This window comes from Octopus bimaculoides, chromosome 17 (assembly GCF_001194135.2).
Source record: "Octopus bimaculoides isolate UCB-OBI-ISO-001 chromosome 17, ASM119413v2, whole genome shotgun sequence".
NCBI classification, from domain to species: Eukaryota; Metazoa; Mollusca; class Cephalopoda; order Octopoda; family Octopodidae; genus Octopus; species Octopus bimaculoides.
This window is the reverse complement of record NC_068997.1, coordinates 7,953,642-7,971,130: the sequence shown is the minus strand read 5'-3', so window position 1 is coordinate 7,971,130 and position 17,489 is coordinate 7,953,642. Positions and strand designations below refer to the sequence as shown.

General features: G+C 38.2%; 2 protein-coding genes across 3 annotated transcripts in view; one reads left to right on the top strand and one right to left on the bottom strand.

The window, feature by feature from the left end:
- The window catches only part of LOC106872166 (clumping factor A), a 29,564-nt gene extending 18,804 nt beyond the window's left edge, over window positions 1-10,760 (top strand). For both annotated transcript variants that reach the window (XM_014919048.2, XM_014919049.2), the window contains exon 3: window positions 6,315-10,760. In XM_014919048.2, the coding sequence (XP_014774534.1) occupies window positions 6,315-7,334 (1,020 nt within the window). In that variant the 3' untranslated portion in view covers window positions 7,335-10,760. The remainder of the gene's footprint in view (window positions 1-6,314) is intronic.
- Window positions 10,748-17,489, bottom strand: part of LOC106872170 (zinc finger CCCH domain-containing protein 3) — a 16,623-nt gene continuing 9,881 nt past the window's right edge. Inside the window, exons 7-12 of the mRNA XM_014919058.2 lie at window positions 16,724-16,891; window positions 16,238-16,433; window positions 14,777-14,922; window positions 14,045-14,202; window positions 13,876-13,927; window positions 10,748-11,980 (exon numbers count right to left, since the gene is read on the bottom strand). Of these exons, the coding sequence (XP_014774544.1) occupies window positions 13,896-13,927; window positions 14,045-14,202; window positions 14,777-14,922; window positions 16,238-16,433; window positions 16,724-16,891 (700 nt within the window). The 3' untranslated portion in view covers window positions 10,748-11,980; window positions 13,876-13,895. The remainder of the gene's footprint in view (window positions 11,981-13,875; window positions 13,928-14,044; window positions 14,203-14,776; window positions 14,923-16,237; window positions 16,434-16,723; window positions 16,892-17,489) is intronic.

The following is a 17,489-nucleotide window of genomic DNA, read 5'->3' as shown; positions in this document are numbered from 1 at the left end:
TATAATTCCAATTCGAATAAAATTAAGCGATTAAAAATTCAAAATAGACAAATAAAGCAAAATAGAATAAGGTTAAATGAAGTAAAATAAAATACTATAATAGTCCATCGGCTAAAATACTATATCTGATGACAAAACTTTAAAATGACAAAAAAAAAACAAAAAACTGTAAAATAATTTAACATTATTTAAAGTTATAATAGAAAGTCCTGTACTTCCCTTAAGGTACACGTAGCAACAGCAGACTTCCATAGGTAAAATCCGTCTCTGCTCACCAAACTTACAAAAGTTAAAAAAAAAACACTGGTCAAAACACACACAAGCAACTATGGCCATTTCAAGGGTTCACCACCGTAGTCCATACACGTCATGGTGCACTCCGTTGATGACCCACCCCCCTCTTCAGGGTAACAATTACAAACAATCAAGACGGGCAAAAGGAATTATTATTTTTTTTATATAACAGGCTTATATAGTCAAGAGGAAAAAACTTGTCCACGTCATGAATTAAAAAAATAAGATTCAAATTGGCTGTAGTAACTAATATAATCCTCCAGGTTTCAAATCACCTTAACGTAGACAAATAATATTATTTATATTTTTATTTTCTATTTTTATTTTTATTTCTATATATCTTCAAGAAAGTGGAGGAAAACCTATGATTGCAGAAGGAGATCTCTTCAGTGAATTTATTTAATGTTTTCGGCCCAAACAACCTAAGTATAGTGAGGGATTCCCTAATACACAATAGACATTTGCTAATATTTGCTCTAAAATAAGGAGCTCTCGATACAATCGACCATTCAAGAGAGTATTTCTTATTTTTCTTCTTAAGGTCGTGCACATAGGATGCGAGAGTTGTGGAGTTGCAATACTTTTCATTTGAAAATGAACTCAAACCTGCTCTATATCTTTCTTTGAAATCTATCGTACTTCCTATATAGAACTTATTTGAATTGTCCTCATCCCTAACAACACATTTATATATTACATTTGTGCTCAGACGGAACCCATCAAGAGGACATAAGTGAGGGTCCCTACAATTGCAAAATTTATCTGGGCCAACCCTAATCTTACTTCGACCACCAGCAACAGTCCTTGTTAGGTTTCCCACATCCGCATTTTCACTTCTCCCATTACCAGGGTTCGACACAACAGGAGGGAGCGAAGAGCTGGTCTCACTAGTCTTGTGTGTATTATACCCAATCTTTCCAGAGCCGGGGTTTCCATTGCAGGGCCGTTCGCATTGCTCTATTTTATTCAACTTGCTTCTATTTAGAGATGCAATAATAGATGCCAAATTTGGCGTTCCAGAATAGGAAAATTTGATCGAAGATTTATTGCAAATACTATGATATTTGTGACCCTTAGGGAAGTTATTCTCCAGGATCCTAAAAAACATCCTGGGTAAATTTCTTATTCCAAGGGAAAAAAGGAGGGGGGCGGACCAAATTACTTCCATTATTCTAGAACGTGAACAGTAACAATAACAAGCGAAACCTTGGCCAATAAAAAGGAACCGTGTGTCTGCGCTCAACTCTGCTTTGAGAGCGTGAAATAATGATAAGCAAATCTGCGCATGGTCAGTGTGTTGTTGGCAAGCAGATTTTCCTGTGGGATTGCATTCAGCCTTAGAAACCAGGGATGTGCTATCCAGTTGTACAGTAATGTCGCTACTTATAGCACTGGATAATACAATCCTGCTGTACAAGTGGGTCGGTTTCTTCCTTTTGTAATGTCTAAATCAGGGATGGAGCTGCCATGTTCGGTGCCGAGATCTGACCCGATATATTGAGACCTTGCGGGCGGGCGGGCTCTGCTAGTGATGTTAAAGTAGGCAAACAATTTTGCCTTCGATTTATGTTTCGATCAGATCATCTCTGAACGAACTTGTGGCTGAAGGCATTTCACCGGTAGACGTATCGTGTCGAGGAATACATTCTCCATTATTCTCTGAGAAAAGGGATTCTTTTATTTGAAATGTTATTAGGATTTGATTTGAATGAGATTTCACTGCCAATTGAACGATCAAGTAGAGGTTATTATATTGGCTCGAACCATTCCTGGTTAACTAAGAAGACGATAAATAATTGCACATGCGATGGTTGCTATAAAAAAATTAGTTCAGTAAAAAAAAAAATACTTTCCAATGTCACCACACCACTATACGAGGGGAAATGTATATACACGCAACGGTCTACTGCACTGTTTCCTTCAACTAAATTCTTCTCATCACATGTCTTTGGCTAACCCACGGTTATGATTGAAGGTATTTGTTGATGAGGTTTGTTAAGACCGGAATATGTCCATTGCTTTCGTAACCAGCTTCCTCCAACCAGTCTACAGTGTCTCTTCAAATCTTTCAGTCAGCAGGTCTTACTGGAATTCTCTCCCTTGTTGTTGTACAAGAGGAGGGGGGAGGTTTTATCAATGAATTACGCAGATAATTGCAGTTAATCGAAGCAATGACAGATTCAGCAACGGATGATTACTCCACTGGTTGTCTGGCAGCAGCCACACTTTCCACTTGTCATCGTCATCGTTATCGCTGTCATCATCACCGTCGTCGTTGTCGTCACAGCGTTCGTCTTCGTCATCGTCGTTCATCGATTAAAACCGGCAGCAACCAGCTTCCTAATCATCATCATCATCATCATCATCATCACTAGCATAGAAGAGTGTAGACAAACATTGTACTATCCATGTATACACCCACGCACTCGCGCGCGCACACACACACACACACACACACGCACCAATGCACCTGTACATACATAGATACACAAAGAAACAGAAAGAAAGAAAGAAAGAAAGAAAGGAAGGAAGAAAGCGCTCACCGAGTGTACGCGAAACAAATGACGTAAATACGACGACAATTCTATTTTAGGCTTTTGCGATAAAGAGTTTCTCGTAAATGGCATATTTACAACCGGACGTTATAAATAGGGGACTTGACAGACGGCAGAAAATGGCAGTTGATTATCCCCCAGGATAGCCGGATCGAGTAAAGCTATGGTCGAAAGTGTTCCATCTATGATTGTACCATCTCCCTTTCGTTTTCTTTCCTTTTTTTTTTTTCTTTTTTGAAGCATAGTGTATGTTGGAGAACATTATCTCGTGCACCCTTACATTATTTTAAGACGGAAATTTGTGAGTTGAAGGTTATTTGATTGCTGGTTGTATCAGATTGAGAAACCACTGACAGGTTCGTCACTGAGTTGACGAAATAAACGAGTGGAGCGAACAGATCTTCCTTAGTTATGTCTTTGTTAAAATATAGGGACTCAGGTCACCAGACAGCGATATTAGGCAGAGGTATTTATAGAATATACAGATACGTGTACATCTTCAACATATGTATATTTATGTGTATGTGTGTGGTGTGTATGTGTGTGTCTGTGTGTGGTGTGTATGTGTGTGTGTGCCTGTTTATTTGTGTGTATGTGTGTGATTGCATTTCTTCTATGACTGCATTTTTGACAGCATTTCTTCTATGACCCTTGAACAATCTGCCCTACAGCTTGGCACCCTCTCCCCCTCTCTCTATTTCTCTCTCTCTCTCTCTCTCTCTTATGACAACCGGAATGGCCTTCATAAAACCAGACATGCTAGGGACATATTTTACCCCGCCATTTACCCGTAGGCCCTCGCCCTTGAGAAATGCAGTGAAAATAGTTTTGCGAACTCGACTTCAATTGTCCGCCAGTGAGTTCCGTCTCTCTTTCGACTCCTGGATCCGTGTCTTCTTTTTAGATCAAATTTTGCAGTGTGTACTAATGGATCTTCCTCTGTTCCATACAATGTCTACCAATGTTCAGCACCAAGGTTCGGTTTGAGCTCCCACCACATTCTTAATCTTCTATATCAATGCCTTAACCAGTTCTCATACCCCACAATGCTTGTTACTGTCCAGATGATGTCACCATTAATTTTTCCAAACCGTCCTCAGACAAATGCCAACCACATGCAAGCTAGAGACCTTACACCATATCTACTCCGACTCTGTGGACTGATACCCGAGAATATCCTCCATTAGGTTAACGTCAGTCTCGTCTCCAACAACACAAAGACATAATCACTACGTACATCAAGAAAACATAGCCGCCAGCCCTCAAAATCGCTGCTGACCTTATTCTGGTGAGACTTCCTCTCCAGGCGAACGCATCTTCTCAACGTAGCAAAGACTTCATAACAACGACTGGTTTTGTTCTTCTAGGCCGAAAGTTTTTCAACATATACCGCATATAGCTACACTATATCGTGATTCACTCTGCTTTTGATGGACCATTGAACCCTACGGCTAGTTTTCAAACCAGAGAGGGCATCTCTACCTGGTTAGTTGTCCTGCTAAAAATAGTAGATAACTCTCTTTCATATCACACCCTACTATCTAAAATAAAATAGCTCTAGATGATCATATATGGAATGTTTTTGATCCTAACTATGCTTGACCTGGGGTTAAACAATAACAACCATTGATTTTATCCAGATTTATAAGATAATTTTCTGTTAGTTTTTATTATTCTGTTTTCCCAGTCACATTAAATCACGAAATGTCACATCGCTCACACTCTGTTGGTCAATCACACACACTATACAATCACTAATTCATTCACTCACTTACTCACTCACTCACTCACGAGAGAGAGAGAGAGAGAGAGAGAGAGAGAGAGAGAGAGAGAGAGAGAGAGGGTAGGGAGACAGAAGCATTTTACTTCAGGAAGAAAGAATGTATATTGGGATTCAGCTGGTGAATACAAATTTTTATAAAAGGAAAAAGAAACAAGATATTTTTCGTATCACCATCTTTAATATTGATAACTGTGACTCATCAATGTCTGATTGGTTATCAATAAACCATAAATGATCAACTGATTGATTTCACATCGTTAAACATTCGTTTTCATGGCACTAACTACTTGCATCATTTTAATTGACTTGTTTTTTGGTCCACAATATCAAGTATTTTGAGCACCTACTTAACGAACTGTTTTGTTATAAGAGTCATCGATAAAGCATAAACCAGTAATTGATTGGTCTGCCTCTGAGGCCCAGTCTACAATACAACGCCATAGAAAGAACATTATCGGTGTTTGCTTAGGAACATTTTATAATCTAACGGACCACGCTCCTACCTTCAAGCTGTGTCTTCTTACAGGTGAACTGTTGTCTTACAGTCTCTCAACGTCTCATGAATGAAGGATTCAATGCTGATCAAACGTTGATGTTGATCATTTTAGCGTTACAGCCGTCTTTTCACTCATTTCCCCTTTCAGATGTGTTGCCTGGCTTCCTCCCATCATCACCATCACCACCATCTCATTTATCGGAGTCAACTCAATTTTTAAGGATTCGGACCTGGTCTCTGGCCCGAATAACTCGATACATTCATACGCAGCTTCCTACAGTAGCGACTCATAAAACATGGCGTCGTTCTCTCTTTCCTTCATCTAAAAAAACTTCCTGAATGCTACTTTTAATTAAATCATAATAAATAGCCGAGCATGAAATTTGCAAACGACTTTTTTTGTGTGAGTAAAATAAAAGTTAATCATTTCTCTTTTCATTCTATGTGTGGGACGGTGGTGTAAACATGAGTGAGTGTATACACACATGCTAGTGAAATAGTTACGTTGTACTCTATTGTCCCGTATCTGTTACAGATACGGGACAATACTCTGAATCAATGACTTTTCCCCTATTTCTGGTAGCGTTGAGTGTATTAATCCTCTTCAATCCCACTTCTACAATAAAATCACGAAATTGGTCGGTGGGTAGCGATGTTTCCCACTCCTGAATGTTTCATGTTGCTTCTCTTCGAATCTTCCAGCTACAAATTTCAGAACATTGACCATAAAATAAGCTTGGTTGGTTAAGACATAAAATCAATTGATTTAGTCAACCTCGGATTGTTTCTACTTTAATATGTAGCGGGCCTTTCAAAATCCCATCTTGGAGGGATTTGCTTTAAGCCCTTAGGAATCAGCTGATTTCTGATTGAGCAAAATGTGCACAGATCGAAATTCAGTGCGATGTATTTTCTCTCAATGATTTTGCGACATGTGGGAAGGACGATGCTGGCAATGAGGAATGGTAGTTTGAGGCTAGGATTATTTGATGAGACTGAAGACAGTTCTGAGATTCAACGACCTCTAAACATTTAAGCTTTCATATAACGAAGCTCCGTATTTTGTCTTATAACATCCATTTACCCATCTATATATGTGTGTGTGTGGAATAGTGCGCTGAATAATGATATATGTGTGTGTGTGTGTGTGTGTGTGTTTGTAATATTTCTCTCTTCTCTTTGGCAGGAGTCTGAAGAACTCAAAGACACCAAACAAAAAAATCGTCAAGAAGGAAGTCGTACTGGCTCAGCCTCTTCCGCCCGCAGCCAATCAGTCAATAATTCCAAAGATAGTGATAAGGCTGCAGCAGCCTCCGATGAAAGATCTCAAGAAAAACATTCAGCAAATTCCTCAGATAACCTGCTAATAAACGCACAAGAACAACAACAGCAACAAGGATCGCGTAGTCCGGGAAGCAGTCCCACATCGACAGGAAAAGCAGACGAGGAAGCTGCCGGAAATTCACAGACAGACACGAAATCTAAAACATCTGTTCAAAATTCAACCAGCCGACAAAACAATGGTGCTGATGATTCTATAGATGCATCGATAAATGTAAAAGACGGCGATTCTTCCACAGACTCCGATGAGTTGCGATTAACAGCTGGTTCTTCCTCTGCCGAAGTAAATGCAAATAGCAAAAACGATGATAGTTCGCTTCAAGACTCAGAAAAGAAAGATGCAGCAGGACGCATTGAATTAGGATCTGATAATTCAGAAGCACCAACTAATCAAAATGTAGATGCTTCTATTCACACATCAACAGAGAATACCCCTGAAGCGCCTTCAGGATCTAGCGATGGGGATCTTGCAGAATCTTCATCATCAACGCAGCCGAAATCAAATGATCCAAAACTGGAAAATTCATCAGACGACAAGATTGATCAGCCATCAGAAAACTCACCTGCTGTAAAAAACGGAGAATTACCAAGATCCGACACTTTTGTGAAAGACAGTGGAGGGGATTCACCATCGGAAAATGATCCTGTCTCAAAATTTGTTAATAAAGACCTTGATAAAATGGATTCTATTGAAATCGATGCCTGTATGAAGACGCTCGAAGAAATGGTCGATCAAAGTCTCCAGTCACTAGTGTCTGGAGACAAAGAAGAGCCTAAAGTTTTGCCAATCAATGAAGAATTGAAGAAGAAAGTATTGAGTGAAGACTTCCAGAAGAAAATTGATAGTTTTTTAACCGATCTATGAATCCAATATTAGGTTAAAGATTCTGTTAAACAATAAAACTGAGCAAAACAACGACAACAACAATATAAAAAAGACATAAACATTCTATATTAAAGCAATAAAAATATTACCAAAAAAAAAAAGCAAAGGCAAGGAAAATATTAACGTTAAGAATAAATTTATTTATTTATTATTTATTTATTTTTGCATGTACAGTACCAGTTTTTGGCAGACAGACGTAAAAATCAATTGAAACAAATTTACTATTTTCAGTAACGCTGGCGGAAAGTGGGTTGAATAAGAAGCAGACACTCTAAAGATTAGAGCAGCAAAGCTTCAAATGACTAAAGCTAAAACCTGGTCATAGAGGGACCAATGGTTTCGCATCCGCCAAAGCCGCAATCTTGTGGACAGCTCATCAGACTTTATACAAAGACAAATTTGACTCTTCACCTTGGGGAGGTGGAGAAACACTATGGACAACTGGTAAAACGGCTATCGGAGAAAAAAACAAAACAAAAAAATCTGGTAGTGAGGACAGGTTGTCTGCCCTGGACCAAGGTTTAATCGGAGATGGAGACCTATTTCCTAAGGTCTCTTACGAGCCTAATCAGCGAGCAGTGAATCCGAACTTTGCAGGAGGTAGCGCTTGAAATGGACATAATGTGTACATATTTCAGCGAGCCAGGCGTAGCATGGTTTTTAAGAATTTTGGCTCGTTCAGTGATGCAGATTTTGCAAAGCCTGCTCCCATTAGTATATGAGCCAGGTTGTTCTAAGATCTTCCACATGATATCCCTTGATCTTTGAGATGCCAGACATGGCTGACCATGAACGTAACAAAACGTCTTTCTGAGATCCGGAAGGATGACTGGTGATTGTAGAAGCGTCGCTTGAAAGGTATGCTGGCCGATCCGATGTATTTCTGGTTGGCTCCGGGCCTGGGGATGTTGTTCGTGCCAACGATGTTGCTGGCGCTCTATCATTATGGCGCATTGGTCTGGCGGTGCTGGTATGCCTGTTGTTGCTGTAGTGGCCGTGCCTAGCATGTTGGAGATGTAGGGGGCGGCAGCGCCGATGATATCTCGGCCAGAGGATTGATTCAAGATCCTCTTGCTGATAACCTTCACTAAGTTCATGAACACAATAGTGGGGTGAAAGGGGGCTATGTTAATGTAGGACAGCTTCTCGTTTGGCTTGCAGTGGGGCCTGTGTATACCTAAGCCCAGGTTTTAAGTAACAATGGTGATCTTGAGTCTCATGGAGCCTAGAGTACTAATCAGGTCCTTTCTAAGTCTATCTAGAGTGTGCCCGTTGGCTCCTCCAGAGATGGCTTGAGCGTCATCTCTGTAGAGACCAAAGAGGACCGAAGGAAACCTCTTCCTTAAGATGTTCAGTCCGATAAGAACGCAGACGTCGGTGCTGTCGTAGTCTTCCATAGCCGCAACGAAGGAGCCCTCAGGGCCAGATTGCTTGACCCACGTCGGATCTTTGTTGAACATCACCGTCTTCCTGGCGTGCATGATAACGCCAATATCTCTATCACTAATGTCTGTGAAGCCCTTAGCAAAGGAAATTACCTTCATCAGCAACCCTTTTGATATCGACGAGTGTAAATCTAGCCCTGCCCCTCTCCCGGTTGGCATTACACCATGAGGCCACTTCGTTGGTGCTGCGCCATAGAGAGAGGCAGTTGGCCCTCCTTATGTCATCATTAATCTTCTTCATTATAGGCTTGCTCGCCTGGTCAATCTCGTATTTGGCCGAGTTGATCAGACGGCATTTGGGGTTAGAGGCAAAGTTCGCTTTCTGGCCATTTATTGTGACCAGATTTAAACTTTAGTGATTTAATAAATTATATATATATATATTGGGTCATCCCATAAATAATGTAGTTTTTTATGCTTCTTTTAGTTTTCATAATTAAGATAAAGTTCTTTTTTAATCTAAAATATGCTCTCCTTCATTTTCTACAACGCTCTTCCACCTATCCGGTAGACTTGCAAAGACGCTCTTCAAAAAATTGCTTGTCCGTGACGAAAAATACTCCCCCAGTACTGTTCTGACCTGGTCTACAGAATTCATATTTTTCCATCCAATTGATTTTGAAGACTGCGGAATAAATAACAATCAGATGAGGCCTTTGGAATGTCATCCTTGCTGGATGTGGCCAAGCATTCTCCTGAAGGAAGAACACCTTTCATCTTGAAACCAAAGACGGTCATTTTCCTTCTAGAGCTGATTTGAATGACTGGTTAAATGACCAAATCCAAACTTCTCTGCTAGATCCTCAACAGTTACGATAGGATTTTGTTCTACCAGGGTTTGCAGGACGTCCTCATCGAGCTCTAAAGATCTTCCAAGACGTGGCTCATCTTCTAGGCTGCAGTTTCTGGCTGGGAATTTCTGAAACCACCGTTGACACTGGCTTACGCTTATTGTCCAATCCCCATACACTGCATTAATAGTCCTTGCACTTTCCATTGCCTTGTTACCTCATAAAGCAAAATATGCCGAATATGCTTCTTTGTTACTTCCATTATAGCTTTGAAAAAATAAAGGTTAAAATCGAATTGCACTCTTCAAAACTTGCACCAAGAATAAGGATAAGGTAAAATTACTACCTGGTCTTGTAGCAAGTCGATACAGGTAGTTTATCCCGCCATTCCCCTCTGACTTTTAGTTCATGCAATTGAAAAAACCACATTATTTATGCGATGATAGTTCAAGAGACCATGCGTCAGAAAAAAACAGATTGGGTGGGGTGTATATTAATTTTCCAATTTTTTTTTTCTTGTTTGTCATTTGACTGTGGCCATGCTGAAGCACCGCCTTTAGTTGAACAAATCGACCCCAAGACATATTCTTTGTAAGCCCAGTACTTATTCTATTGATCTCTTCTGCTGAACCGCAAAATTATGGGGATGTAAACACATCAGCATCTGTTGTCAAGTGATGGTAGCAGAGACAAACACACACACACATATATAGATATATACAACAGGCTTCTTTCAGCTTCTGTCTACCAAATCCACTCACAAGGCTTTGGTTGGCCCAAGGCTATAGTAGAAGACACCCAAGGTGACACGCAGTGGGACTGAACCCAGAACCATGTGGTTGGTAAGCAAGCTTCTTACCACACAGCCACTCCTGTACCTATGGCTGATATTTTTTTCAAAATTACTTGAAACATTTACAGAAATTTTCTGTTAGAACCTCAACAGGATTAACTGACAGAAATGGAAGAATACTTTAGAGAGGTAGTGCCCCAGCATGGCCACAATCCAATGACTAAAGCAAATGAAAAACAAAAGGATAATGAACAAGAAAATAAAGAGACAGCTATTACAAAATAATATACACAAGTTGATCGATTTTTGTTATTTTCTTTTGTTCAACAAAACTAAAGGAAAAAAAATAAATAAAACAAAAAATATTTCAATTGTTTTTTATTTTCAAAATTCAATACATTTTTTTTACAACTCAAGATTTTCCTTCATTTTTTTTCTTTTAGATTTTTCCATAAGAAAATCAGCTAAATATATTTGTTCTTAAATAATCTTTATTTAATAATCTGTATTTTTTTTTAAAATTTTTATTTTCACTCTTTTTTCATTTCTTTTTAAAGTTCATACTAAAAATTACAGAAAATTTTAAAAGGTTTTCATGAAAAAAAAAACCCATTCATTATTTGTTTATTTTTTAGTATGCATGTTTGTGTATAAGTTTTTTTTTATATACATATATTTCTTTTGTTTTGTTTGACCTTAATTGGTGTAAAAGGTTACCAAAATGGCATTATATTGGCGTCCAGTTGATTTTGTTGCTAATTACATTAAACAAGATTATCAATAAATAAAGGATTGGTCATCCAAGATTAAACCTATTTTAGGATCATATAAAAAGATGGTGGAACATGAAAGTTTTCTGTAAATAATTCAGATTTTCCAATTGAGCAAGAAAGATGAAGATGAAAAGATGAAAAAGTAACAAAGTTTGCTGGTTCAAAATGAAGTAGGGAAGGAGGAGACCAAGTAACAGTGGAAACTTGATAGACTTGTCCGCATTATTGTTCAGTTCAAGCATTCACACTCACAATGATGCAATGAAGCAATGGAGAGACTTGCTTAATGAAGAAAATCTAACACTTTGGAGAGAAAAATACTGATCTAAATTAAGATACAAAAACTCTGAGTATTGAGTTTCAATTGCTATAACTGAGAATCTGAAGAGCTTTCTGGAAGTTTAGAATCATGCTACAGCAGAGATATCAGGTGGGGAGTTAAGATGAACAGATTCTAACCAAAACATAAAAAAAAAACAAAACAAAAAAAAAGGAGAGAATAAAGAGAAGAAAAATTTTAAATGTCATTCTACAATAGAAGGGTCTTAAGAAAATAACGAAGATTAACTCATCATTGCAAACTTTTCTTCAAAGAGAAGATCACCTGTCTTAAAGTCGTACAGGTGTTAAAAACTAGAAATAATGAAATTGAAGAAATGATGGATAAAGAACGTTTAAAAGAAGGGAAAAAGAAAGGGCTTCCATATAGAAGACCAAAGTACAAACCAGGGAATCCAATTTTAGCAGGCGAAAAAAAAACAAAAAACAAACCAGTATTGTCCAGGGTTCAAGTTCAACTCAAGGCAAGAAAATGGTTTCGTGGCTGTGGAAAAGACCAGAAAAAAAGAAAGAACCACGATATGCGTGGTTAAAAAGAATTTTTTTTTTTTTTTTCTTTTCACACAAGAAATATTCTAAATAAATAAAAACTTAAGATTCAATCAACAACCCCATTCCAGCCCAGAAAATTATTTATCGCAAAAAAAAAAAAAAGAGAAAAGAACCAGCAACAAAAAATGTATAAAAAGCAAACCTTACACAACCAATAATTTCCAGTATCTTTTGTCATTAGACTGCGGCCATGCTGGGGCACCAACCTGAAGAATCTTTAGCCAAACGAATCAATCCCAGCTCTTATCTTGTTAAGCCTGGTACCAATTCTATTGATTCTTTTGCCAAACTGCTAAGTTACAGGAACATAAACACACCAACACAAGTGGTGGTGGTGGGAGACAAACACAAACACATCAAACAGCTGGGGCTGTCCAGATTCCAGTTGTTTGCTTTGGTCAGGTCTCTTACAGTCAGATGCCTCTCCTTAAGACAATCACTGCACAGCATGTGCTGCCTGCTTTTTACGTGCCACCAGCACACATGCATTTAAACAGCACTGGCACGAGTTCATTTTACATGTCACTGGCACCTGCAAAGGACAAGCCTCTATGTATGGATGACCCCCAATTTTACTTAGCTTGATGTGCCTTCTCAAGTATAGCAAATCACCTCAACTCCTGGTCCTTTCTCATTTAATGGGCTTCGTTCTGTTTCCACCTACCACATCCACTCACAAGGCCATGGTCAGCCCAAGGCTAAATACAGTATAAGACACTTGCCCAAAGTGTCACGCAGTGGGACTGAACCCAGAACCATGTGGTTGGGAAGCAGGTTTCTTACCACACAGCCATGCCACACCTATCAGCATTTTATATTGACATCAATCATTGCTGTGGACTACATAAAAATCCTAAAAGCCTAAATATGTCACACTTGAAATATTTCTAAACATCAACCCATAACCCTTTAGCATTCTGCTTACTCTGTCCAATAAAATGCTTTATAAAGTCACATTGCTGAACTTCAAAACGTCAGAGTCATGCCTGTGCCAGGCATACAAATCCACAGATATGTGTGTGTGTGTGTATGTATACAATTAATTGCCAGCAACAATAAGATAACAGCATAATTGGAAGAATTTTCCTTTTTATTCCTTGAACTTCAGGTAATTTCAGTGAGAGAAGCAAAAGTAAGGTGAGAATTGTAAGGTGTCAAGGTAACACAACAGAATGAAACAATGGCCAAGAAGTGTTGTATTGTAAGTGTTTGCTTAAACCAGGCGTGTCCTAATGCAAGAAGAGAACTACACTGCATGATCAAAGGTTGCGACACCCTAGAAATGAGTCAAGCTTCCAGCACACTATGTTCGTACTTTAGCTTCAATTCCCAGTTGTAGCCATTTCATGAGAAATACATAAGCTGCTAGGCAGCATATCTATTCCTTATCTCGACAAGATCAATCACCAACTGTCCATGAAAAGTCATACACATATCTACATGAGGTTATCATATGGATGAAATAACTAGGATTATACCTCAGAGCAGAATTCCTCAATTAGGTTGAAGACAGAACATTGTCCAAAGAAAGTCACCCATGTCCTATCTAAAGGAAGGCTTCTCGTGTCAAGAGACACTTAAGTTACAAAGGAATCTTAAAAGTTTGTGAATGAATAACATCAGAACAGGGAAATCGATTTCTCTTCTCAATTTCTTTCACAGACACAAGCAACAACAAAATTGTTTTCACAGCTTGCAGCACACTTAGAAACAAATATCCTTGAGCTGAATTGCCTTTCCCTCCCTTCATTTCTGCATAAACCCTTCCAATCCTAATTACTGTTGAGAAAAAAAAAAAAATTTTTTAAATAAAAGGAAACAAAGTACCTGCAGTGTTACTTTACAATTCAAAGACGAGGCTTGATACGTAGGGTCTCTTCTGAAAGCAATGATAAAAAAACAATCATAACACGTAAAGAAGGGTTTTGCGTGTAAACAGTAAGAAGTGCTTGAAAAAAAGGGAGACAAAATTAAAAAGAAAAGACAAAAGCCTTACTGGGTGATTTCATTTCATTCGTATTGGAAGTAGTTGAAGTGTCCAGCAGTGATTCATCGGAGGAGTTGACCAATGAAATAAACGATAGACTGGCCAATTCTTCTGGGAAGCTTTTCTTTGTTACACGGCATTTTGCTGCTGTAGAAGACTTGGAGTTCCTGAAAATATCAACAATTCACCCAAAACAGTTGCAAGACTACTTGGCTCCAGTCACAAAAACAACTTGCAAACACTGGCTAAAACTGTGCACATTTACAGCTAATACTGACTGCGGCTGCACCGGTTACAGCCATAAAGTTGCAGCTCACACTGAATAAAATCCCATGATCTCTAACAACTTATACTATATAAGTTTTTTTCAACTCATTTTAAAAGAATATTTCATAAAAGTGTAGGATTAAACAAATCTCAAAATACACGTGTGTGCATGTGTATATATACACACACACACACACATATATATATATATAAGTGCATACTCTAGGTTTATGAAATGTATTTCTATAGTACTGTTCCATCCTTACCTATGCAGAATGTTGCAATAGACACTATTATGTGTGAAACAGAGACAATCAACGGAAATGAATACCTACACTCCCTGCTACCCGACCCCTCTACTTTTCATTCCAGTAATAGGAAGCCTAAATAAACTATGGTAACAAAGGCTGGCATGCTGTTATAAATGAGGCTGAGCCCCCCGCCCCCAACCAAAAATGAAATCTGTCAACTTACAGTCTTTTCCTCTTCACCCCAACAGTTTTAGATTTTCCTGAGCCGTCTTTGGAGATCTTCTTACGGCTATTGAACTTACAGGCATGGTGGCTACAAACTTGATTCTCACGGAATTTCTGACAAACAAGGGAATGCTTCCGAGTACACTGGAACATTAAAAGGGAGCCAAAGAATTGAAACAATTGTTAAAACAGGCTATAGATGATATCAACAGACTGATAGTCATGGCGACAAACCACACAGAAAGGACCAATTTTGGAATTACTGTTGTTTTTGTTTAGCAGGGAAACACTTCTTTCAATGAACTTAGCCTACCTATCAGTAAATTAGACGTCACTGGTTGACGAGTCCTTTACCATAACATTGCTATTGTGTATAATTAATGGGTATTTGGTTATCTTACTATGCCAAGTTCAAATCCTTGCATAGTCAAAAGTTATGACACAGAAGAAAGGTAAAAAAAAAAAAAAAAATTCTTTCAATTTCCTTATATCATGAAACCGGGGAAATTCATGTCACCTTTGGATAACAAAGGAAGAACAATAAAAATTCGAATATCTAGGGTGAAGAGAGAAGAACAACAATGAGGCTGTTAAAAGTACAAAATCAGAGAACAAACTGGATGGAGCAAGAATTGGTGATATAAACTTAGGTTCTTAACAGAATCGCACTGAACAAACATTTTCTGCTAGTTCCATTCCAATTATGTTGCTATCATCCTTTGAAAAAAAAATAAGGGTACAAATGTCACGTCTCTTCACCTAGAAATGTGAAACTTTGAACCTAAGTAAAAAGAAAACATCAATTGGGTTAGTAATTAATTTAGTAAGTCACATCTACATACAATTTTAGAGGTAAGACTAATTAGGTTTTTGATTAAAAACAAAAAAACAAAACAAAACCAGTTCAAATATCATTTGGATTGTAATCATCTAAATGAAATCATAAATGTACCAACAAAGCTCATCTTAATCCTAATCAACGTGTCCACAGCTTAATCATCTTAATCCTAATCAACGTGTCCACAGCTTTCAACTTGGCAACACCTATTTCATAATGGATTGTTCTATGTATTCTGGTTCATTCCATATCTCATCAACAAATGTTGATTCAGAAATTTAGAGATTGAAAATTAAAAATAATTAGAGTAAAAAGTGATACAATTTTTTCTTTTTTTTTAACTGTGATAGCAAAACTACTAAATGGTCATAGCAAGGCCAGTTCTTAGCCAATGGAACAATATATAAAATGCCTAATTTTAAAGGTTCTATAAAACATAACACGCTTAATATTGCGTGCCTCTTTATTTCCGCAGCTCAAATACAAAAAGAACCTTTCAAAACTAAAGGGAAAGCATCAACCAACTCAAAAAATTTGTCTTAATATTTTTCCATTTAAAATGCTGACATTACACGCGCGTCAAGCCATTATTATAAAAGGGAGGTAACTCGACCAACCTACCTTCTCTCCTAAACTACAATAGCCATTGAGGAAGTCTTCGCAAATGATGGCATTCTTATTCACTTTGACATGTGGATAGATACAGTTTTCCCGATTACACTGGCCTTTCAGGAAGTAAGAACAGCTGGGCATCTTCTCCTTTGAAAGCTGATGGTAGAATGGGCAATTTTCTACTTTACAACCGCCTCGAATCATTCTGATGGAGAAAGGTGATATTTTAGAACAAAAAATAGAAGACAAGATAGTTACAACACACACACACACACACAAAGTAAATAGATATTCTGCTGTCGGTTTGACAATATTTATAAATTTATCAATTCATGGAACTACGTCTTCATTATCGTGCAACTTCCTGAGTATACCACAAACAGTTGCACTCTTAATGTAAATTACAAGCAAAAGCTGGGCCTTTGAATTACAAATAGTTTTTTTTTCACATACTCGGCTATTCATCCGACCCTGCACCCAGACACACACACTTACCGATAGCAGACGGCTATTTTCTTTGGATCATGAACGTAAGGACAATCGTTTCCCTTGTTACACTTTCCAAATCGATTATAAAACAAACATGGCTTCTGCGCTGGTGGCTTTGAATAACCTTTCCGTAGTCTGGCTGCAGCCGTGGCAATACTTCGAGTCACCACACGACTAAAATGACAACAAAAGAATCGGCCGTGAAAGAAATAACATTTACACTTTAAGAAGAGTAAAATTAAACGTAAAGATGCAAAGAACATTTTTTTTTAAAGATACTTCAACCCAAAACCTGAACCATTTTAACAATTCACCATTTGCCAGGTAGCTTGATGCTTTATTACCTAATCGATCTTCCTGCTTTTATTAGACACATTGCAATCAGCAGGTAGAGGTGCATCTAACAAATGGTCTAGCCCCTACTAAGGATACAATATCAACTTGTTCCTTGCAATTTCTCTAAAAAGAAAATCTAAGAGTAAAGATTGTTTGCCAACATACCATGGCAGTCCTGCTTTAGGATGAATGTTGCTGTAATTTAGCCCAAGGAAACGTCTCCAGCTAGCTATATGACACAATCTGTGTCATATTTTCGAACAAGGGAATCAAGCACCCCTACTCAGTTCAAAACAATATCTGCGTATCGCGATTTCCTTTCATCGAACAAGGGAATCTAGCTGAGTGGGGGTGCTAGATTTCCTTGTTCGAAAATATAAGGACACAGATCGTGTCATAGCCAGCTGGAGACGATGTCTCCTGGGGCTAAATTACA